This window comes from Bolinopsis microptera, chromosome 5, assembly GCF_026151205.1.
Source record: "Bolinopsis microptera isolate Bmic1 chromosome 5, MBARI_Bmic_1.0, whole genome shotgun sequence".
Taxonomy (NCBI): Eukaryota; Metazoa; Ctenophora; class Tentaculata; order Lobata; family Bolinopsidae; genus Bolinopsis; species Bolinopsis microptera.
In genome coordinates, this window is record NC_087076.1 from 7,420,825 (window position 1) to 7,445,146 (window position 24,322).

The 24,322-nt window shown below is 37.7% G+C and overlaps 2 protein-coding genes and 1 long non-coding RNA gene across 4 annotated transcripts in view; 1 reads left to right on the forward strand and 2 right to left on the reverse strand.

The window, feature by feature from the left end:
* The window catches only part of LOC134816075 (solute carrier family 12 member 2-like), an 80,323-nt gene that overhangs the window by 32,604 nt on the left and 23,397 nt on the right, over positions 1-24,322 (forward strand). Inside the window, exons 1-18 of one of the 2 annotated variants that reach the window (XM_063824804.1) lie at positions 2,327-2,423; positions 3,354-3,473; positions 3,725-3,800; positions 6,129-6,339; positions 6,543-6,638; positions 7,248-7,292; positions 11,464-11,558; positions 17,275-17,512; positions 17,653-17,769; positions 17,992-18,087; positions 19,069-19,214; positions 19,326-19,433; positions 19,549-19,774; positions 20,912-21,067; positions 21,733-21,899; positions 22,060-22,240; positions 22,434-22,556; positions 22,793-22,921. In XM_063824804.1, coding sequence (XP_063680874.1) covers positions 2,362-2,423; positions 3,354-3,473; positions 3,725-3,800; positions 6,129-6,339; positions 6,543-6,638; positions 7,248-7,292; positions 11,464-11,558; positions 17,275-17,512; positions 17,653-17,769; positions 17,992-18,087; positions 19,069-19,214; positions 19,326-19,433; positions 19,549-19,774; positions 20,912-21,067; positions 21,733-21,899; positions 22,060-22,240; positions 22,434-22,556; positions 22,793-22,921 — 2,392 coding nt within the window. In that variant the 5' untranslated portion in view covers positions 2,327-2,361. Of the gene's footprint in view, positions 1-2,326; positions 2,424-3,353; positions 3,474-3,724; positions 3,801-6,128; positions 6,340-6,542; positions 6,639-7,247; positions 7,293-11,463; positions 11,559-17,274; positions 17,513-17,652; positions 17,770-17,991; positions 18,088-19,068; positions 19,215-19,325; positions 19,434-19,548; positions 19,775-20,911; positions 21,068-21,732; positions 21,900-22,059; positions 22,241-22,433; positions 22,557-22,792; positions 22,922-24,322 lie in introns of those variants that run through there. The other variant, XM_063824803.1, reaches the window with a different exon arrangement.
* Positions 5,035-5,571, reverse strand: LOC134816031 (uncharacterized). Its single transcript, XR_010160342.1, has 2 exons — positions 5,374-5,571; positions 5,035-5,198 (listed from the first exon to the last, which is right to left on the reverse strand). It is a non-coding gene; the product is annotated as an uncharacterized LOC134816031 (long non-coding RNA).
* Positions 13,736-15,834, reverse strand: LOC134816077 (cholesterol 24-hydroxylase-like). The gene is made up of 2 exons (XM_063824807.1): positions 15,762-15,834; positions 13,736-15,632 (listed from the first exon to the last, which is right to left on the reverse strand). Exon 2 carries the CDS (start codon positions 15,557-15,559, stop codon positions 14,180-14,182), a length of 1,380 nt encoding a protein of 459 aa, XP_063680877.1. The 5' UTR covers positions 15,560-15,632; positions 15,762-15,834; the 3' UTR covers positions 13,736-14,179.

Below are 24,322 nucleotides of genomic sequence, written 5' to 3' on the forward strand. Positions count from 1 at the left end.
GTTGAGTACCGTGATCGTCGAACCGTGCGTGACGTAAAGTACGTGCTTTCTGTTCTGATAGGGATTGTGGAATTTGAGTAAAGTTGTTATTAATTATCCCTTGAGTCAACTCGTGCCGAATCCGTCCAGTTTAAACCACTGTTAGATTAAGGAAACTAGCAGGAACCCGTCTAACCCTAAAGTGGTGTCAAGACTCGAGAGACTAAAATAATTATTACCTATTTAATTCGCGTTTTTGACACCACTTGAGAGTCCAAATTTTGGGCACTAAAATTATTATTCCTTGGCCAATTTTTTATTTTTTCATGCTGATTTGAAGGCCATTAAAGCATTTGACCCAGTCAAAAAAGTTTCAGTTGTATATGTTTTACGGTTTTTGCGGAAAGTCGCGTTAAAGTTGATGCCGTGGTGTCAGTAAAATGGCACGGATATATACACATATATATATCGTCTCGCTTTATATATAGTAAGATAGGTTTCCGTTGTTGCCGAATCCGTCCAGTATAAACCACTGTTAGATTAAGAAAATAGGTTTCTGTTGTTGCCGAATCCGTCCAGTATAAACCACTGTTAGATTACAAAAATAGGTTTCTGTTGTTTGCGAACTCGTAGTCTTCTCTTTAAGAGTCTAGTTGACATCATTGCATTATACAGACTATACCGTATTATTACAAACCTGTCGCTATGTTACTTCATGTTATGTGCTTGTGTACCTGAGTGACAAGTGTCATCAGGTGGTGGTTGTTTAATGTTTACAATTTTCTAACCCATTTCAACACCTTGTATATTTGGCTGACGGTGCAACTTAATAAGCCTTGTTCCTTGCCTGTACTATAATTGTGAGTTTTAGTTCTTGTTTTGCGTGTCCACTCTTTGTACTAACATATGGTTGTTATGTGCCGTTCAGTTCACCGTTGTCTTTGACCTTGTTGTAACAAAAAGCTGCTGTTGTAATTTTATGAATTGTTATTACTACCGTCCCTATCTGATAGAGTAGAACTTTAAAGCAACGTAAAAATAATAGAACATTCTAAACAATCAACAGTTGCATGAGATAAAATCGATGCTATTTTCTCTGATTTGGACTGTATTGACAAGTTTTGGTTTTATAAGTCTAGAAATTATCCGATCAATTGGTTAGGGCATATTATTGATTTTCACTTTGACTTGCTCTGTGCTCACAAAGACGCCTTCGACTCTTTAACTTAATTCTGAGGAAAGAAGACTGACAATTTAATTGGTAATATAGCTGATCTGACCATGTTCTGTTTAACCTTGTCCTGGTTTGTTTATACAACTAAAGTGACGTAGCGAACGTGATCGCTAAAATTAAACATTGCGACATAAGAAGAAACAACAATTCAATAAATATTTAGTTCCGTTTTTGGTCAGGCACGACCCGAGTTTTGTGCCTCTGATATGAGTCTCTTTTTGTCTAGGACCAGATTGAGTCGGGAGTCTTTATTTAGCTGTTCATCAAATAGGACAGATTATTTTCCTAAATCAACTTGACTACATTTCATCTAATTTCAGAGTTGCATTTGGTCGTTTCATTGTATTTCCCATTTTCTCTGGAAATTGATAAAACACAAGTCGCAAATTTCAGAGTTGCAGTTCTCATTATATCAGCTGTTATTTACATTTGTTCAGCTAGTTTGGCGCCTAATCTAATAAGATATCTAAAGCTCAGGCTCTCAATTTTATTGTGCTTAAGTTTGCAGGTCATCACTGAAAATATAATTTAATAGCTCTTCACGTAAAGATCTACAAACGGTTCTGGGCAGTCCAATGGTTGGAAATTACAGTAGTCCCGTTATACGTGACATGACCTAATCACGGTATCTTTTGTCGATGAGATCATCATTTTGCTGCCCCCTTGACTCTTAATCTACCAATCAGAGTCTCTGGTTTTGTCTCAGTGGTTTTTATACCTATTACTTGTGCTTAGCTTAGCCGTTCACATTTGTACTAGTAAAGTTAATGTTGTTTCGATACAGCAGTAGTAAATGTATTTCAGTTAACAATTTCGGGCGCTGTTTCAAGGAATTAAAGTTTTCAGTAACCGCTTTGCTCATGAATGAAGGGTTTCGTAACAATAGATATTAAATGAATTATCTAATGAGAGTTGTTTTTAAAGTACATTAGTAATGTTATGCAATCTTCTATTTCTGGGATGAAAAACCTTAAAATCTGTAGTCTCCGACATGAAAATATAATTATTCGATATGAAAATATAATTATACGTGCAACGTTTTGCTTCCTCAACCTTGCCTCTCACGATCTCAATGCATGTTTTTGCAAACCGTTTATTGCCTTGTGTTTTGTCTTGTTGAAGGAACATAATCATTCCTTGTTGAAGGAATGCCGGACCACCTAACAGTACCTGTATCGACTGTACATCAAAACAATGGAGCTGTTTCAAGGTAAAACTAGCGAGAATTAAAGTTATTTTAATTTTAGGTGAGTGTTTCCCGTACCGTTATATTAGCTCTTATCTGAACCTGTATCCTTTGTGTTGAAAGATACAGATTGCAGACTTAGACAGACATAATAGTACATATTATTCAGGATACATATATATCTGTCAACATATTATTATAATATAAGATATTATCTTCGGAGACAAATGTAAACTTCAAACCATCCAGTCTAACAGAATATTCCCCGACATATCGTATTTTATATGCGTTACAAATAAGTTACAAATAAGCACGTGCACATTCCCATGGGAGAAGGGTAACACCTGCTTTCACTGATAACCGCTGTATTTTGGGTTCACGTAAACTCTTGACAAAACGTCGGTTTTTAAAAAATACCTAAAGTTGCTTATTTCTAAACTTAATCCTCCATCTCATTTACACTTTGTTATAGAATATTAATATGACTGTCATGATTACTAATTAAGTTGGCAATCAGAAATTTCGCAAGTTTTAAAATGGCTCATTTTGATGATAAGGAAGCCATATTGACCTAAATTATAATAAAATATTAGATCCTTAGCCAATCTAACTGTTGTAAATGTATAAAACGCAAAAAAGTATAAGGAGTTTTCATTGCAGCTTTATCTTAAAAGTTTAGTCGTACAGTATTACAATGTTTGTGAGGGGTTATTGATCATGCCTTTAAACTTTATATGATTAGCAGTACAAAAATCAACCAACAACCGCTGGCGATTCTTCATTTTCAATATTAGGCAAACTTAAGTTAAATTCACCGATATTATATATTTAATGTAAAAGGTAAAATAATAGCTATAACTTAAAGTTTTTCCAAATAACGCTTTTGAAAGAGACAGTTTTTGATAAAGATTTGTGGAATTTTCTGACAATAAATTAAAACTTGTCATATTTCAGGTTTAAGGTGAACTTTGTGGATCAAGGAGACCAGGGGAGGAAGGGGAGTGAAGGAGACACTCACGAAAGGTCTGACACAGTCAACTCTCACAGTCATACCCACGACTCAGCAACTCACAGGTATATATAATATATATATATATATATGATACGATGTACTTACGTTTAAAACATTTTCTTGTCTTTTATCATACATCCGCGTTGATTTGTCCTTTACTAATTACTATGAACAGTTTTCACTCGTGATTTAGTAAATTTTGAATGAAATGCTTGTTAATCTTACTGTCTTAATTTTTTCTAATATTAATAAATTGCTATCTTATTTTATCTTATTTTATCTTATTTTATCTTATTTTGCTTATCCCTGCCAGGTCGACATTTCAGTACAAGAATTTTGACACTCTAGACTTCGTTCCCAAGACAGCTTTCTACCGCAATACTCAACAGGTGCTCATCTAAACTAATTACCTTACCAATTAGTATTAATTACCTTACCAATTAGTATTAATTAACATTAATTAGTCCGGAATTTATTGTCGTTAGTATTGGGCGATTAGTGGTCAATCAATAATCATTGGTAATTTTTATCCACATTATTTAAGTTCATAATATCAATTTGCAAATATTATGTACTATTAAAATACTTTTAAAATTACGAATTACACAAAGACCTGAGCTCAGGTTAAGCGAATAGTTTATACTCGTTTGTACATCAAAGTTTAACTCCGTGACTAGACTCTTAGCTTTGTGACGTCATTCATTGTAGTATAATCAGACTATACTTGTATCTGCCTGTATCTACCTGATGATTACTCAATCAAAGATAATAACTCATTCTTTTCCACACTAATTTGATTTAAGGTTTTTGGACGTGGAATGGAGCCAAGAGAAGAATTTCCTTGGAAAAGGAGATTTTGGAGGTTTCGTTTTCAGAACTAATTTTGTTTAGAATAGGACCGGAAACTAATGTAGTGAACCTTAGCAAGGCCACTTTATTTCAAATTTAACTTGCTTGAAATTGTTCTTCCTAAATTAGAACGTACAAACAATGGTGAAATTCTTTAAGTAACGTCATCCTACTCATCCTGCTTTCTTACCGGAAATTCAGAATGAAGAGGGAATTGAGACACAGGACAATTCCTTTGTTCAGTTCATTTTATCAAAATGTTCATTTTTTATACGGTAGCACTGGAATGATCATTTATCCATGCGAAGCTTTTTTTGGTGGAATTGAAATGAAAAGGTTCGGCCTTTAACCTAGTTGATTAATGAGTTTTTCTAGAGGGCTGTAATCTGAATTTTTACTCCCTCAAGTTACAGCAAAGTGTTATGCTAACTTCAATAGTGGTTTTATTTATTTTATGTATAGTGAAAGGGAGTTGAATGTAATTTAATATAGACTTCAACACACAAAAAACTCCACCTTCAATGAGTATCACGTGTACTTTCTTGTGTTTTTGTACTGTCTCACTAAATATTTATTTAAGCTCAGCTCCAATGTCACACCTGTTGTACACTATATAACACGTGTCTACACACCTTCAAAACGTGCGCTGAATTCACAGTATATGGTACACAATTTGATGTGAACAGCTGTTATAAATATCTAACATGTTATGAACATTGATGAAGGCATTGGAAATGTTTTTGGGATATACTGAACTCATTAATAACACATTGCTATCTTATGTCACTACAAATAAATAGGATAACTTTTCAAACAAACAAGGAACATGAGCATTGAGTTGATTAAGTAATTTTAGCATGTTAGTTGTCCTAATCGCAGAGGAATCCTTTAACCATACCGATAATCATCTTGATGATGTCCATCTGTCTCTCCTCAACCTGACAATATTTATGTTAACAGATCATTTTTAACTTATATTAATAAATTATAGGTTGTCTATAATCTCATAATGATATTTCGACAGATTACTATATCTTGAATCTATCCACATAAACTAACCCAGTCTACCAAACCAATAAATCCTGACTAAACCCAAATATCGGGTAAACCCACCTCGACTTCCACGACATCCATGCTGCAGATAAAACCTTTGACCATTTCCATTATCATACTGATCATATCACCCTGTCTCTCCTCGACCTCGAGGGGGGAGGCGATACTCAGAGCCAGGACGGCAGCAAATACAGCGGCGAAATATTTCATCGTGAAGAAAGTGTGCAGTGTTTAAACTATTAGTAGAGAAACTTTAGATTGATAAGTTTGGGATTTGGAGAGGATTTTATAGTAGTTATGAGCCTCATGGTGTTACATTTATTGTGTTTTGGTACAATGGATTCGGAAGAAAAGTTGTTAAAGTTAGCATCTTGATCTAGACTTACGCCGCTGTGATTGTGAAAGTTTTTGTAAAACACCTGTTATTTTGATCAATTAACACCGATTTTCGCTGATTTAAAAATACCTAATAACCTGTGTTGTCTCTAGGCTAAAATACCTAATAACCAGTGTTGTCTCAAAAATGTGCGATATTTACCATGTTTTAGTGAGAACTACTCGATATTATGCCAAAATTGGCAAGTTTGGTTAAAAATGATGGACTGTGATACTGAAATAGAATTATGTAATACTTTGTAAAGAAATCATACAATGTAAAACAAAGCAATATAGTCTATACCACAACCCCACAACTTCCTGACAACTTCCATTACAATACCCTGGAGATTTCATCACGTTTTGCTTAAACATACTAATTAATTTTACTAATTACTAATTACAAAATTGTGGAGATGTAACGGGTCACGTTTCCCCAGGATGGAACCCACCGGCCCACAATGGCGGAGATGCGAGCCGGTAAAAGAATGCCAGCAGCTGAGACCCCCAAGATTAAGACAGAGTTGGGAGATGGCCCTTCAGCCCTCAAGCTGGGTTGGATACAAGGTGTCCTGGTGAGATGTCTGCTGAATATTTGGGGTGTTATGCTGTTTATTAGGATCTCCTGGGTGGTCGGGAACGCGGGCGTTGGTAAGTGCTGAGCTGCGTGTACTTAGTTTGTAAATATAACGGCATGTTGATAATGTGAACTGTTATTATCTGATTTAACCCGTATTCAAACTTAATTATCAAATTTATCTAATTAAGTGTAGAAATTAAAAACATTGTAGTATCATTAAAACAGCATGGTATGTGAAAATTAATTAATTAAATGTAACAGCCCTGAATTTCAGCGTGTGGGCTGGGTGTGGTTCTGCTCTCAGCGGTGGTTACAAGTGTTACCAGCATCAGTCTAGCTGCTATCTGTACTAACGGAGAGGTTAAGGGAGGTAAGCACCCCACGGCCTTTAATTCATATTTTACTAATTGGGAGAATTGAGGACATTAGGAGCAAATCAGTCACCAATATTGTCCGTCGAGCGATGTGGCCACGTTTAGATTAATTTATAGAGAAAGTTGTTCATTAACGGAATGTAAATAACCATTCATTAAGGACTGATTTGACATGGCCATAAAGAGCCGGCTGATTTATTTACCGGTAACATCAAGCTGGATGTTAACGTATAAAACAATATTGCCTGATCTTACTGCCAATACATGACATAATTAAGAGCAAGTCTCTCTTGTGAAGTACTTACATGTACGTAAATCCTATTAGTGCTGTCTGTACAAGTAAGCGTGACAGGTTCACTATTTAAGAGAGGGGCCTGGAGCAAGGATTGTAACCTGGAGGGTGGAGGGTCTTATAGTGCTCCGGCTGATTCCCGGATATTAGGGAAATTAAATGAAGATTAGTGTTTGTAATCTGTCTCCCCTATAGCTATCTGTAGATATGGCAGCGGTGGAGGGGAGACAGATATCAAGTTATTGTTATTCTACGTGTTTCTCAAGTGCTATACTGTGTCAGTTCTACTTTAATGATATTATCTCTGTTTCAGGTGGGGCTTATTATCTCATATCAAGATCACTTGGTCCAGAGTTTGGTAAGTTTTAAATCTGCTGTAAGCGTAATCCCAGAGTTTGGTAAGTTTATCTGCTGTAAGCGTAATCCCAGAGTTTGGTAAGTTTATGTGCTGTAAGCGTAATATCCCAGAGTTTGGTAAGTTTATCTGCTGTAAGCGTAATCCCAGAGTTTGGTAAGTTTATCTGCTGTAAGCGTAATCCCAGAGTTTGGTAAGTTTATCTGCTGTAAGCGTAATCCCAGAGTTTGGTAAGTTTATCTGCTGTAAGCGTAATCCCAGAGTTTGGTAAGTTTATCTGCTGTAAGCGTAATATCCCAGAGTTTGGTAAGTTTATCTGCTGTAAGCGTAATCCCAGAGTTTGGTAAGTTTATCTGCTGTAAGCGTAATATCCCAGAGTTTGGTAAGTTTATCTGCTGTAAGCGTAATCCCAGAGTTTGGTAAGTTTATCTGCTGTAAGCGTAATCCCAGAGAGCCGGGAGCTCACTCACTGAACCGTTACTTGATAACAGTTACTTGATGTTGAACTATTGAAATATTGAATCTGTTACTGGTGGTCGCAGCTACATAACATGTATTAGTAATTAGATATTGGCATATTATGTTGAAATTATCTTTATTACATGTCTGATCTCATGTTGTCACGTGACCACCAGATCAGACTTTATCAATCGTCATTGTACTTTTTAAAATGCTTGTGACATTGTGTTTAAAATAGTTTTATATTATAGACACAATAACTTGGTTAAATTAATGGCAAGCTGGCGTGGCTGATACATATCTATACATGCTGACTAAGAAACAGTTGCCGACGAGCTTGTCGTACTGTACAGACCGCTTAGAAACTTCACTGCTCATCGGGCTGGGTTTTAATCGTTTCCTTTACAAATTACACATGTCAGTTGTCACACACAAATAAGAAGTGACGTTACAAATTACACATGTCACACACGAATAAGAAGTGACGTTACGACATTAACAAAATCCTCAGAATCGTTAGATGCTGTCCTGTACAATACTAAATATGGTAAAATATGCACGGTATGTTGCTGGTCTAATGGTTTTACCAGAGCATAGCCTAATGAACGGACCTCAGTCACTGAGGCTCAGTGTAACCTAATGAAGTTTACACAAAGCGTATATAATGACGTAAAGCCAATATAATACCAGCGCATACAATACACTGACTTCAATATTGTCTCATTTACATCACATCATTAGTAGAACAGGTACCTTCTATAGACCTACCAGATCGTGGTATAATGGGATGTACCACCATTCAGGTCACAAGCTACACTTCCCATTATAATGCTGATGAGTAGAGATCATGCAAAAAACCGCAGAACCACTCTCATTTAATCGTTGAGAAGGTTATACTTTTCATTTCATGTATCACTTCTTTAATTTCAGATATTACTCCTTCACGAGTAGATTATTGTGGTTAATCAAATCGCAACCAATGTTACTCCTCGCACTTGCCCACTTGGGCACGTGTAATATGTCCTAGGTGGAGCGCACGTGCACAACGCAGAGCGTACGTGCACAACGCAGAGCGCATAATATGTTTAAGGTTTAGGTGGACTTGTTAAACTTTTAAAGGTGTAGCTGCAATGGTGAAGGCAAGGTCATGGAGACATTTTACCTGTTAAAGAACCACTTAAAAAATATGTTGGGTGGTTTTTAGCAAATGGATCGCCGTAGAATCCCGGTCCCCCTGAGCAAATTCGGGGATGTTTTCGTTTTTGAACCACCCTAAGATGCACGAGTTAAACGTGTAGGACGCATGAAGGATGTAATTTGTGCTGCAATAAATTGCTTTAATTAGAATGAAGTAAATTGAACCTTGCAGTGAACTCATTCTTGCTCTTCTTGTAATGCTAAATTCTTATGAAGGTAATTTAATTCTATGGAGCTTTTTATTGATCCCCAGAATTTGCTTCCTTTACACCCCTGCCTCCAAGGACTACACTAACAGACACCAGATTCCAGCAACAATGGGCATTGGTTCTTCTAATTGCATCATGATCTTAGAAGATTCCAGAACTTTCCATATTTGGCCACAATTAATGAAATTTGTAAAACAAGTAAACTCTGCAGAGATTTGAAGCAATGTCGGAAGATGCGCACCTTCAAATATACATTGCACACTATACATTGCAGACTATACCGTGCACTGTGCACACTATACACTTTACATTGCACACTTTACACTGCACACTATACACTGCACTGTGCACACTTTACACTGCACTGTTGTACAGTATATAACTTTACTGATTATTAGAATACTAATATTTCATGTTTTATTCCCGGACGGCTCCAGCTAAACTCAAACTAATTTCACAAAGTATTTTCCACAATTCTCAGCACCTTGACTTCACACCATTTAGTAACATGGCCTCCCTCACGAATTCATTCTCAGAAACCTTAAGTAACTACCTTCATATCACCTTTCACCGTCCTAACACTACCTTAACATCAACCAATCACAATTGAGAAACACGAATCACATGTAATGACACTACTTTCACCTCCATAGCCGTCCGTGGCTACGATTGTAAAATAAGTCTGTCTGATCTGATTTGTAAGATACGAATGAACTTGATGCTTTGAATCAGACGTCTAAATAAGTACCTGACTAGTCCTCAAGATCCCGATAAACAACAACCTCTACACTGTGCAAACTTTACACTGCACTGTGCACACTTTACACTGCACTGTGTACACTTTACAGAAACTGTGATAATACCTTGTTATCACATTGTTTAGTGTATTCTACGGTTGTACCTACTAATGGTAGTACAAATAATTATACACTCTAAACTTGATTCAACATGTCCCGCCTGTTCTATGGAATTACTTGGATAAACACTACACTACACAGTACTTACACTATACAGTACTTACACTACACAGTACTTACACTACAAAGTACTTACACTACACAGTACTTACACTACACAGTACTTACACTACACAGTACTTACACTACACAGTACTTACACTATACAGTACTTACACTACACAGTACTTACACTACACAGTACTTACACTACACAGTACTTACACTACACAGTACTTACACTACACAGTACTTACACTACGAAGTACTTACACTACACAGTACTTACACTACACAGTACTTACACTACACAGTACTTACACTACACAGTACTTACACTACACAGTACTTACACTACACGGTACTTACACTACACGGTACTTACACTACACGGTACTTACACTACACAGTACTTACACTACACAGTACTTACACTACACAGTACTTACACTACACAGTACTTACACTACACAGTACGTACACTACACAGTACTTACACTACACAGTACTTACACTACACAGTACTTACACTACACAGTACTTACACTACACAGTACTTACACTACACAGTACTTACACTACACAGTACTTACACTACACAGCTGTACTTACACTACACGGTACTTACACTTCTTACACTACACAGTACTTACACTTCACAGTACTTACACTACACAGTACTTACACTACACAGTACTTACACTACACAGTACTTACACTACACAGTACTTACACTACACAGTACTTACACTACACAGTACTTACACTACACAGTACTTACACTACACAGTACTTACACTACACAGTACTTACACTACACAGTACTTACACTACACAGTACTTACACTACACAGTACTTACAGTGTCCTCTAACGGTATCCAGTAGAAATGTGTCGTGAGTGAACTGCGAACTATTTAAATCACAGCTGTTGCTAATCTCCAATATTGCACAATGTTGGGCACTGATAATATACCTCATGATCAGACTAATCTCATGATCATTATTATGTTTATAATTATTGTAATTGATCTCCCAACCTCTCCACGCTTCAAATTAAATTTATTTCACTAAAAAGAAACTGCATGTTCCCCTTTACTACAATGAATATTTACAATAAGTCTTTTAATTGTATTGATAAGTTCAACAGGAAATGACAAAGCAGCAATGATTGCATACAATATGTTATTATCATTACACACATAGTACATAATAAATAATAATAGATGTGTGACTTTCTGCTCAAGCTTTTAACAGTAGATCAACCATGTTGAAACTCTGTAAAGTGTAAACATTAGATAAGAGCTTATATTTACTGCTTAAATCTGGATTTAACATTATTCCCCTTATTTCAGGCGGTGCAATAGGGATCGTATTCTCGATAGCCAACGCGATAGCAGTGGCTATGTATATAGTGGGCTTTGCAGAGACTCTTTGCGAAGTGCTGAGGGTGAGATATTCGATTATTATTATTTAGTCACTTTACCACACTTGACCAATGAAGAGTGACGATACCCATCTGAGTGGGAAACTGAACATTTAGTACATTCCAGCCCTTTCACCTCACGTACAGTTAAAACTTTATTGGAATTTTGATTACAACAGTCTATTTAGATTGTAGTCACTGCAGTGGTTATCACTGATATCACACTATAAAGGCAACATGAATAGGTATAATTGATGAATTACACTATAAAGGCAACATGAGTAGGTATTGATGAATTACACGATAAAGGTATCTTTTAACTTTTACACCATTCTGACTCTCTATGTGATAATACAAGTGACAGGCTGTAGTACGAGTTGTTGACAGTGTATACTGAGTTTAAAGTGCACAATACGTTATACAGCAAATTTGAAGATAATTGTGCACTATAAGAAAAATGGGTGCAAATTATGTGTTGAATTTCTTCGGAGAATTTTCCAGATGGCATGTCTATGTTTTCCCATTATTTTCCCTAATTATGTCGCCCAGTAAAAGGAAGTATAAATCTGATCGTCTTAAGTTAGAGAACAATCAGCAATACAACTAGTTCACTGTTGAGTGACAGGACACCTGGACACACGAACAGAATATGATTTGATCTAAATTGTAACTTGAATTAGTACACTGATTTGTACTAACCGAGTCAAACTGTAACATTATTAAGAAATCATCGTCGCCTTGCAAATCAATAATGTTCAATACTGTAATATTACTACAAAATGAGTTTTTAGTTCTCGTACAACAGTGATTTAGATTACTTAATTAAAAGCTTTATAATCAATAAATACAACTGTGATTGGTATGTACATAGTTTCTGTTGTATATAATCTTGTTTTTGGTAGTTAGAAATGCCGTTTCCTGATTGAAGATCTAATTCTTCGATTATCAGCCACATTCCACAATTACAGTTTGACAATTACGATCTCCGATTTCACTGAAAAGTGTTAAATTTGGATCAGGGTTGAATCTAAATCTAGCCTTTGCAACATGGGTGTGTACTGTGTAATGTGTACAGGCACGTAGCCAGGGGGGGGGGCTAGGGGGGCGGCAGCCCCCCCCCCCCGGAAAAAATCGAACCCCAGAAAAAAGATAAGCCCCCTAGTCCCCATGGTCGCCTGGTAACTGGGCTGTGTTTATGACTGCAGTCAGTCAAAGATTTGAACTGTGGATTAGTAAATATATGTCATTAAATCCAAGCAAACATTCTAGAAGACTTCTATAATTATAGTCAATAGTGTCCCCTAGACCGTAGGAAATGTAAAAATCTTAAGACGATGAGGCCTGAGTAAGTCGTAAATTCTGATTGGAGAATGCAGATTGCTGTTGTGAAGTTACCAAATTTACGTGAGTACTTGATTCTTTTCAATCCCAGTTTATTGCTGTCCTACAAATTTCTTTTATGCCAAATGTCGTCTAAAACACCCTGTTTCGCAAAAAATTTCCGGGGGGCTGCGCCCCCCTAGCCCCCGCCAAGGGGCTCCGCCCCTGGACCCAGCTGGGGGCTGCGCCCCCAGACCCCTGCCACAGCTTGCTCGCTGCGCAGCTTGATTGGACGCGTCGGCTCGCTTCGCTCGCCGACAGCCCCCTCAAAGAAAAATCCTGGCTACGTCCCTGAATGTGTAATGTGTATTTATTGGTTTTATACCATCTACCTTTCCAAAGATAAGGAAAAGTCTGTTTCATGATAAACCCTGGATGAAACTAGGAACCTAACTGTTTATATCTGGCTGAATCCGGTCCGGCCGGATATCCGGCTTCAATATCCATTATCCGGTTCTGGCCCGGTTTTCAAGAATTAGATATCGGGTTCTCTTTTCTAATTCCCGATACCCGAGTCAGATCCCAAATCGTTTGAAGTTTTAAATATTTTCAAAATGTCTACAAAACTGTAAACACTGCAACTGTCTTATTGTGTAATTCCACATGGCTTTTAATGTTATGATTATTGATAAAAGCCCAAAAATAAGGATTAATTCAAATTTCCCGGCAAGTTCCGTCAACCTTACATTTCTCTTTCCTAACATCCGGTTCCGTTCCCCCCAAAACTCCGGCTAACCGGATTGCAATGATTATTTTATCGTGTTATTTGTAAATTTACATGGTACTACCAATCTAATTTGAAACTCAGATAAACTATTTCTCCGCTCAAAACTTATGATTTATTGGATACAATATCACAATTATTTGATAGTAATGAAGTTAAGTTCTGAAGATCAGGAAGTTGTTTTGTAATGGTGTTGAAACTTTGTTAGAGTTACTGATTTACATCCTTCCAATGTTTACACCGGACCACATACCACACTCACACTCGAGCAAGCTGAATGAGCGGACATTTTAGATCGGGGTACTGTAGAAACCTACTTTCTGGGGTCTATCATTACAATTAACATATTATATTGTGACAATTGAAAAGTAAAATATTGCGATAAATAGGTCTATCAACTAATTATGCTACAGGCTAATTATACTACTGCAGTAAGCACTAAGGGAGAAAATGGGAAATTGGTAATCTAGCTAGGCGCAGTTATTGCAAACTTGGGAGTGGGGGCACAAAATTGAAATTCCCGGACACACTTGGGGCAATCTCAAAATCGTGGTTTAATAATGTAAAAGTTATCAATAGGGTAGCAGAGAAAGCCCTGACGTGATCGCTGCTTCAAGGGAGTATCCGGATCCTTCTCAACTTCAAATCTACTCAGGAGTTCACACAAGATACACTTTAACTCCAGAATAGCAAAGTTCTTCCCGATACATTTTCGGGGTCCTAAAAAGAAGGGAATGTAGGTGTAGGGTTTTGGAGATGTTGTCAGGAACCGTTCTGGTTCAAACTTGTCGGGATCAGACCAATATTGCTCAAAGTGATGCAGTACGTATTGGCTGCTCAATAGGGTGGTTCCAGCAGGAAGATTGTAGCCACAAAGTTTAACTTGTTGGCCAGTCTTGCGCAGGATGAACTGTACTGGAGGGTGATATCTCAACACTTCTTTAACAAATGCCTCCAGATATGTCATCTGCTTGAGAGTATCTCCTATAACACTGGGATTAGTGGTACTGTCCACATTACTTCCTATCCATACTTCATCTATCTCATCAACCAGTTTGTCCATAACAGCCGGATTTCTGACTAATTCTCCCAAACACCATAACAAAGTTGTACTTGTGGTGGCATTTCCAGCTGCATACATCGCCATAAAGTCATCCAGACTATCTTCCATATCTAATCCTCCACTTGCTTCATCTATATTAGCATTAATTATGCTGTCAAGAATGTCTTCAGCAACACCAAACTGTCCGTTGGAGGTTCTGTCCATGATCAGCTGTCTAGCAAGTCTTCTTATCCTTCTGATATTATCAGAATTTGTGGATAAACATTTTCTTGCTTCAGCATCGCACATCAAAGCAAAAACGTTTCCTCCTTTAGACACAATTTTTGTGAATCCCCCTTTAAGATCCTCGTTAGATTGACGTAACTCTATAACTTGGTTCTCAGTGGCACTGAAACCAGCCTTGCTGATAGCATCTACAGTGAACGGACTCATTATCCCCGTTACATCAACTGGAGTTTCCGGGGATGATTGTTGAGCTGCTCCTACAGCATCACACAGAGAGATTGCGATGTCGTAAAATTTAGGCAAATGCTTTGTCAAGCGCTGTATACTGAATGCTGGATCCATTATCTTCTTCTTTCGTTTCCATATTGGTCCCCCAAGGTCAGTTAAAATACTGTTATATCCACAGAAATTCGTGGTACCCATTCTTTGTAAACCAAAAGAAAATTTCCTGGCTAAAAATCCCCGATTCTCCCCGGCTTTCGGGAATCTTTTGAAGTCGGTGACCATTTCCTTAATTACCAGAGGGTCAGCCACAAAGACTCTGGGTGTCATCACCATCCAAGCATGTAGAATGATGCCATGTTCACGGACCATATCCAGCCAAAACGGGCCGAGGGCACCATCAGCTGCCATCCGCCTGCGTATTTCTACAGAGTTTCCGTAAATAAAACTCTGTCTTGGGGGACCAGGCAAATGAGAGTATCTCCTGAAATAATTCACAGCAGTTAGTACTTCAGCTGTAGTGTATCTTTATTTAATATGATATAATTTTCCAGGAGACACTTTAATTTATACATTTCTTTCTTAAATTCAATTAAAGCTCAAACAAACTTACCAGTGGTCATACTTAAGGAGAAGAAGTTTTATAGCGAGTCCAAGAACAACTGCGAAACAAATGACCTCCAACAACATCTGATAAAAGTAAAGTTTTACAGGAACTCACTTACTTACTTACTTAATAAAAAAGCAGTTACATTGTAGTTAATGGAGTGTAATTGTTGCTGGTGCAACAGAAACAACTCAAAATGGCAACAAATAACGGCGTAAGAATATATTAAATAAATTATTCGACATCAAGATGTATCCTACAGAATGTATAAACAAATATTGGTATCAAAATATCAAATTTATGCAATGTTACGGAATAGGGTTCAAGTTATAAACATTCTAGACAGTTGATAATGATCTCACTGAACTGCATTACCACTGATGTATTAATTTAACGTGAAATATAAAATATGCGTTAAAGGTAAAAGGTAAGTAAGTGCATTTTTATTCGAAAAGCAAAGTTCTGATATACGTAATACTAATCACTAATGCTGAAGTACTTTCTTTTTACTTTAAATGATCACGTGTATCACTAGTCGGCCATTCGTCAGTGAAAACCTTAACCAGTACTAATAAACTGTTTGGTAATGTAGCATAGCAACAAGTAGGAAAGGAGCAGCAGGTACAATGGAATGTTTGTGTAATACTAGTAGGGTATATAACACTTCACCTTCTCCTTCACGTGAGTCTGACACATAAAACAGATTAGATGACGTAGTTAGGGGTCGTTCACATATTACGGTAAATGAGATTAGATTTGAACGACCCTTAACTACGTCGGGTGGCAGACAACTGAACCCAATTGAATCTATTTCCCACGCAGTTAACAGCCACCCAATCAGCTTAATTGGGTGACCAATCAGCTTAAATCCCAAAACGACAACTGAACCCAGGTCATATCACAACTGCACTGAAATTGGAAATACGACAACTGAACCCAAGGAAATACGACAACTGAACCCAACGATCGGATTTTCAGGTTCTCCTTCTTCGCAGGGAACTGTGGTCATTATCACTATAAGATAGATCATGACCACTGTATTTTAGAGCATTGGAGCCCTGTGCTTACCCCGGTAAAATATTAATACATACATGCTACATGAAGATTGAAGAGGTCTCCTCCTAGTCGTTGGAGTGGCCTGCATCACACACTACGTAATTTTTAATTTTTTTCCCTTATTTTTCAGATCAGATGCAACAATGAATAATCTACCGTCTCTGAAAAAATTAGGCGTTCAGCATGTTCAAAGACCTGTTTTAATATTGAATGGGCGTGGTCAAAAATATTCGAATTTTCAAATTTTGGGGACGGAATCCTCGAACAGTATTCCTTCTACAAAGCAACAACTCGCAAATATAAAACACGGCGGTGGTATAAGACCCAACGTATGAATACGGACTTTTGCCCCCCCCCCCCCCTCCCCATGTATTTTATTTATAACATGTATTCTTCTCACTATTTTGACCTGTTTTACTGATCTTCTTTAAGCCTACATATTTACATATTCCTACTATTTCAGGTTGAGGCAGGTTTCACGATATTTGGTGACGACCCCTCCTTATACCAACATGACATGCGTATCTGGGGTTTGGTTACACTCGTACTTCTGTTCGGTATTTCCATGGCTGGTATGGCGTGGGAATCCAAAGCTCAGATTGTACTTCTCTTCCTTCTCATGGCTGCTATGATCAACTTTATTGTGGGAACATTTATAAGAAGTGATGCTAAAACTGCTGAGGGATTCTATGGATACAATGGTATGTACAATTTCTCAAATTTGGAATTAAGATAACTGAAATTATTATTTATCAAAATGTTCAGTGTTTTAAAGTTTTAACGATTAAGTTAATCTGTCCCGAAGTTATACCTAATTATGATCATGATAAACATACTTCAGTTGAGATCCTGAAGTTTAATATGATGCCACATTACCAAGAAGGTGAAAACTTTTTCACTGTGTTTTCTGTGTTCTTCCCTGCAGCTACCGGTATTATGGCTGGTGCTAACATATCAGGTTTGGACTAAACATGGTCAACTTCCTTCAGTTTTATTCAAATATGCTTAAATTCAGCTACATAACATAATATGTAACAGGTCAAATATGTATCATGTATGTTTTTTGTTTATGTAACATGCAGACCCTGGCCCTGTTACATTAGATCTTCCATTTCACGATGTCAATCGAAATTTCTCGTGTATCTTACGATTTCACTTTGAACATAGAGAATTTTCCCAGGAGATTTGAAGAATCCAAGTGAAGCTATACCTAAGGGAACACTTATTGCAGTTATTCTATCCACTATTACATACTGTATCTTTGCTCTCCAAGCTGGTGAGTGCATTGGGAGGAGGTTTTTAATTTATAGTTTCGACCATACCTCCAAAATGAAGCCGATGAAAAACTTCAAGGATTAATTTTGGCGGGGCCACCTATTTGAGTGATAATTTTAAAGAATTTTATAGCACGTTTCCTGGATTTCTGTAGTGGATTTGTAGTGGATTTCACACTTGTAGTCGATTTGTGTCAATAGGTTCAATAGGTAGGTCTAGGTAGGTACTAGGTACGTGACCCAAACGATCAGAGACGATTCTCAAAATTTGTGGCGGCCCCCATATTCTTACCCCCATTTAGAATAATTACTGGGAATTACTAATGTCAGAATAAATTTGAATAAGGTAGAATAATAGCATAATAGCTCAATAATAGACAAAATACATGATGAGGGCAAGATTCATGAGGCGATATTTTCGCCTCATATCCGCCACGATTTATATCCGCCACAAAATCTGAGAAAACACCCTCTGACATTCATATACGCCACAAAATCTGAGACTTCTGACTACTAGCGTCGTAGATTCTACAATTATAAATATTGTAACGTACGTTCGGCGCGCAAAATCCACTACAAAATCCACTACAAAATTCAGGGAAACGTCTTCTGTCGTGACGCGCTTCTGTTAAATTACTGTGTTCTGTGCGCCAAATGAGCGCGCATTAGCTTAATTGCATCGCGGGCGCGCTATTCAAGTTATTGACTAGATTTAACCAAATTTGACCATGATATTGTAATCGAATGTAGAAGATAATCCAATAAGTTGAGGGGGTGATACAGTTAATCTGGACAATTGAATGGCCCTACATCCCCTTCAGTAACTTGTTTTACTTCATTACAAACATTTTCCATACACTAGCCCAGAAGAACGTCCATCATTGGCTGCTCTAATGATTGCCCGTATTACTAATGATAACTTATTCAACACCTAAAACTATGACTAATATTAAACCAATCCCTTAAATTGATCTTCACATCAGGTGCTACTACTATTCTGGGAGCTACCGGTAACATATCGCAAATGGCGGAGTTTCCTTCGAACCTAACTGCCGCATCTCAGTGTATATTCGACGGAGAACTGATGTTGGAGGGGGATTGTCCTTATGGTCTCCTAAACAGCTTCTCGGTTTGTAAACAAATACTCTTAACGCTACTCATTGACACTACTACAGTGTAGATAATGGACCGTAGTATGGCCCACCACTTTGGGAAAGTGTTCACAAATCTTTGATTTCAGGCAATGTCGATGATGTCTGGATATAAACATATCATTACAATCGGTATATTTGCTGCTACTCTCTCTTCGGCCCTTGCATCACTTGTCAGCGCGCCTAAAGTCTTCCAGGTACGAAAATGAGTAATTTTAATCGATATTTTCCATTAATGTGTTTTCTTTATAACTAATTACTGCCCCCCAATTACTCGTTAAATGCAGTTCGTTTTATACTTGTTTTTTTCAGGCGGTTTGCAAAGATAAGCTGTTCCCCTACATCGGTTGGTTTGCAAAAGGTTACGGCTCGAACAACGAGCCGTGGAGAGCGTATGCACTGGCACTGTTAATTGCCGCTGCCTTCGTCTGTATCGCGGAGCTGAATGCCATTGCTCCTATCATTACCAACTTCTTCCTTATCTCTTATACCCTGATTAACTACTCTTGCTTCGAGGCGAGCTTCTCAAACTCACCAGGTAATTAATAATGAGCAGTTTGAGCATTTATCACATCTACTACACATTACATTAGAGGTTCACTCAGACTTCAGATGGCCTTTAGGTAGGTAATAAGGGCATATTAGAAGGAAGACCGTCTCATTTTCTGATATTTATCTAAATGAATTTATAAGACATCAATAAGAATTCTGTATTGGTAAAAATTAGTTCAGGAAATCTTGAACTAGCCAGTAAGCCAGCTGGTTTTTCAGGAGACCGTGTAATTTTGAGAGATACAACTATTCAGTATTTTCAGTTCTTTCAAATCGTTGACATAAGGCAATACCAAGGGTCGACCGAGTCCTCGGCCTCGGTTTTACCGACGAATAGCGATTTTTCCTCGGCCTCGGCCAATAAAATGAAACCTCGGTTGTCCTCGGCCTCGGTTTTATCAAAGCAAAATTTCCTCGGTCGCAAATCCTGCCCTCAGTCGACCCTTGGACAATACATGAATAAATCTCATGAATTATCTGAAACAGTATAATATAATATTTGTAATGCAACGGATGATGATTAATCACTCTACACTCGACTGTCACGTGAATTTTTAAACACGTTCTCTTATAGCTGGCCCTTAAAATCCTAGCCCTCTAATCTGATCCCAACCCTAACCCTAACCCAATCTAACAAAAGCATATGCTGAAACCGTAACGAGAAATAGACCAACTTTCTTAAAACGACATGGCGGGTTTGAGCCATGAAATTCCAATTCAATATCGAAATTGATTTGACATTGGGTTTTTTTTTTCAAATCAATTTTAAAACGGCATGGCGGGTTTGAGCCATGAACTTCCGATTCAATATCAAAATCGAAATTGATTTTACATTGGTTTTTATAAAATCAATTTTAAAACGGCATGGCGGGTTTGACTTTGAGCTATAAAATTCCAATTAAATTTCAATATTAAAATAGAAAACGATTTGACATCGGTTTTTTTTTCAAATCAATTTTAAAACGGCATGGCGGGTTTGACTTTGAGCTATGAAATTCCAATTAAATTTCAACATTAAAATAGAAAACGATTTGACATCGGTTTTTTTTAAACGATGGCGGGTCTGAACCACCATAATATCATCGTTACTATGATCTATACCCTCTAATTAACTAATTGATAGGTTGGAGACCATCCTACAAATACTACAACACGTGGGTGTCATTGTTCGGGTCCCTGCTTTGTGCCGCCGTCATGTTCATCACTAGTTGGTGGACTGCTCTTATCACGGTCGTTATTATCTACGCTCTCTACAGATACATACAGTACCGGAAACCGGGTGAGTCTGTGGATAAGTTACATACGTCACGAACACACTTCACAAACATACGTCACGAACATACGTCACAAACATACGTTACAGACATACGTCACGAACATATTTCACGAACATACGTCACGAACATACGTCACGAACATACGTCACGAAAATACGTCACGAACATACGTCACAAACATACGCCACAAACATAGGTCACAAACATACGTCACAAACATACGTCACAAACATACGTCACGAACATACGTCACAAACATACATACATACGTCATAAACATACGTCACAAACATACGTCACAAACAATAAACATACGTCACGAACATATGTCACGAACATACGTCACGAACATACGTCACGAACATTCGTCACGAACATACGTCACGAACATACGTCACGAACATACGTCACGAACATACGTCACGAACATACGTCACGAACATATGTCACGAACATACGTCACGAACATACGTCACGAACTGGTGGAGGAAACATTTCTGTGGTTACAGTAATAAGATTAAGTAATCAGTAATGATGTTAAAATGACTCATAATCGGTCAACTGATTATCTCAATTCTTTCTTCATGATCAGTTTTATAGCAATAATTTACAGTTCACATGTTCACCGATCACGTGATATTTAGTTGATCATGTGACTCCCTTTCAGCTGTGAACTGGGGAAGTAGTAAACAGGCCCTGAAATACAACTACGCTCTGGATCTGATACACGAGGTATCGGGGCTGAGTTACCACGTCAAGAACTTCAGACCTCAGTTCCTGGTCCTGACCGGTGCTCCTTCCTCCAGACCTAGACTCGTTAACCTCATGTCAGATGTGAGTAACTTCACTATCCTGCAGCTTTTCTTATCTAATTTAAGGGATTTAATTTGGTTTACTCCACAGCTTTACAGTTTGTTTCATGGCTAGCAGTTAATCTAAAAGTTAGTTGTTCTTTGAATTTTCGCCTAGAATATTCTAAAGTGACCTCCCCTAGATAAGTAAAGGTTACGGTGTGATGATTTGTGGACACATAATCCGCAACAAGTACAAAGTAGATCAGTACATGTCTGAGAATCACCTGCTCATCGCCAACAAGATCAAAGCTTTCCACGTGCCAGTTGCTGCTCCATCCTTCAGAATTGGAGTCAAGAATCTTCTTCAGACAAACGGATTGGGTAAGATTTCCGCTCTTTGAAGGCGGTTCAAGGTAGCACGAGCAGTTATATAGGTTCGGGGAAATTTGTGTATCATAGCATATGGGGGAGACTGGAGCTGAAATGTGCCTTTTTGATTGAAATTGTGAGGTTATGAGATGAATTTAGTGCCACTCTAACTCAGCCATCAATTCAACTACACCACCCACCACAGGTGTGATTAAAGCGAATACTCTTATTCTCGGGTACAAACATTCCTGGAATGAGCAGACAGCTGAACAAGTAGAGGAGTATGTTGGAATTATTAAGGATGCTTTCGATCATCACTTTGCTGTCGGTATGTTTGTACTATGATAACATTTTGAGTGGAATGTGCTCAATAGTCGCGCTTTGTGAAAAATGAACCGAAAATATTGGGCTTTGATACGGTCTATGATTTGAAATTCTGTCTTATTTCTAATGCCTGAAATCCATTTTGACCCACAAACTTTCATAACATTCAAGACTCTCTAGTCTCTACGAACTCCGAGACTCTCTGTAAACTGATTGATAATAATGCCTCTCCCTCTTCAGGAGTATTGAGAAACTCCAGTAAACTGGACGTGAAGAACCTGCCCGAGGACGACACGACGCTGTTTGACGAGACTGGAGATGGGCTTGTCAGCACTGCACAGAGCAAGGATAATTTAGAGCCAGAGGAAGGTTCGAATTTTTCTCAATTTAGCTTGGATTTTTTTTGTTTTGTAGAAGAAGTTTGAATGATGCGGATCCTGTCCATGGTTATATTGGAAAATAATATAGGTAAGTAATTAAGTAAGTCAAGCAGCAAGCTGGCCTAATAAAATTTCAATAAAACTGTTTATTGATTATACCAAGTCTGGATTACTTATTTTCTGAGTTTAATGAACGATCAATAATCCATTAGTCCAGTCAATAATGCACCTTGCGGGTTCCTTACCTACAAATGTGGCCATTGAGCAAGTTTTGCATCGATGAAGTAAAGTTTAAAGTATCGTACACCCGTACAACTTCATTAGATAAGTGCATACCAAGCTGTAATGGACTTAATGGGTACCTGCCCTAAATCTGGGACCGAACGGCGAGTGTTTGCACAATTTGTAGAAAGGTGTTCTTGGCTGGAAGCATGTATAAGCTGGGTTGTGGACTGGTGAAGTAAGACATACTCTGTATTATATTGCTGAACGAAATTGTTGACTATTTCATTTCATATCTCAACCGGGGAAATTTTATTCGAAATCTAAGGAATGAATAAATGAAAAGACAAATATTAGAAAACATTATAATGTTACAGTAAACACCGATGTTAGCCGCCTTGATTTTTAGCACTAATGTTTAACAGCCAGTTCATCACCAACATCTTAGCATTTAAGAATTGATCAATTTTTAAATTTCAATAATCTTCCAAAGCTTTAGATCCTATGAACTCGATTCTGTATCTGGCCTCCAAATAAGGAGGAAAATTCTCTACGGTCTTCTCAATAAGGGGGGGTTTGAAAGCACTGGCCTCGCGAGACTGCAGCATCGGCAGGTGAAAAGGAATGAAAATACTTCTAGGGACGAGGCCTTCTTAAACGAACCCGCCCCCCTCTCTATTTTCATTAGGCCAGCTAGTAACTCGGAAATCTATGACATTGTCAAAAATGCGCTAATGCGCTAATCGTGATTCGGCAACGAATTGCACTACCTGAACCAGACATCACTTAAGCCAATTTTAAATGTATTTTAACCCACTCCCTCCACTATATAACACAAATACTGTCTTGAAACTAAACTAGTTTTATAAACCGTCTCCCCTAGAGGCTAGCTTACGTAATATATGAACGATCCCCAGCAGATGTGCAAGTAGTTTAACTGTGCTGCCATGTTTAGAGTTCTCTTTTAGAGTTCTCGTTTAGAGTTCATGTTTAGAGTTCTCAGTCTCCCTCAGATACCCCCAAATACACATCAGCTCAATACAATAACGATTTGTGTCCCACCGAGATGTTCAGACTCGGAAATACATCATGGACCATAAATATTTAAATTAAAAACATTGAACATAAAAATCACAAAAAGATAAAATCTTTTCCTCGAAAATTTTGA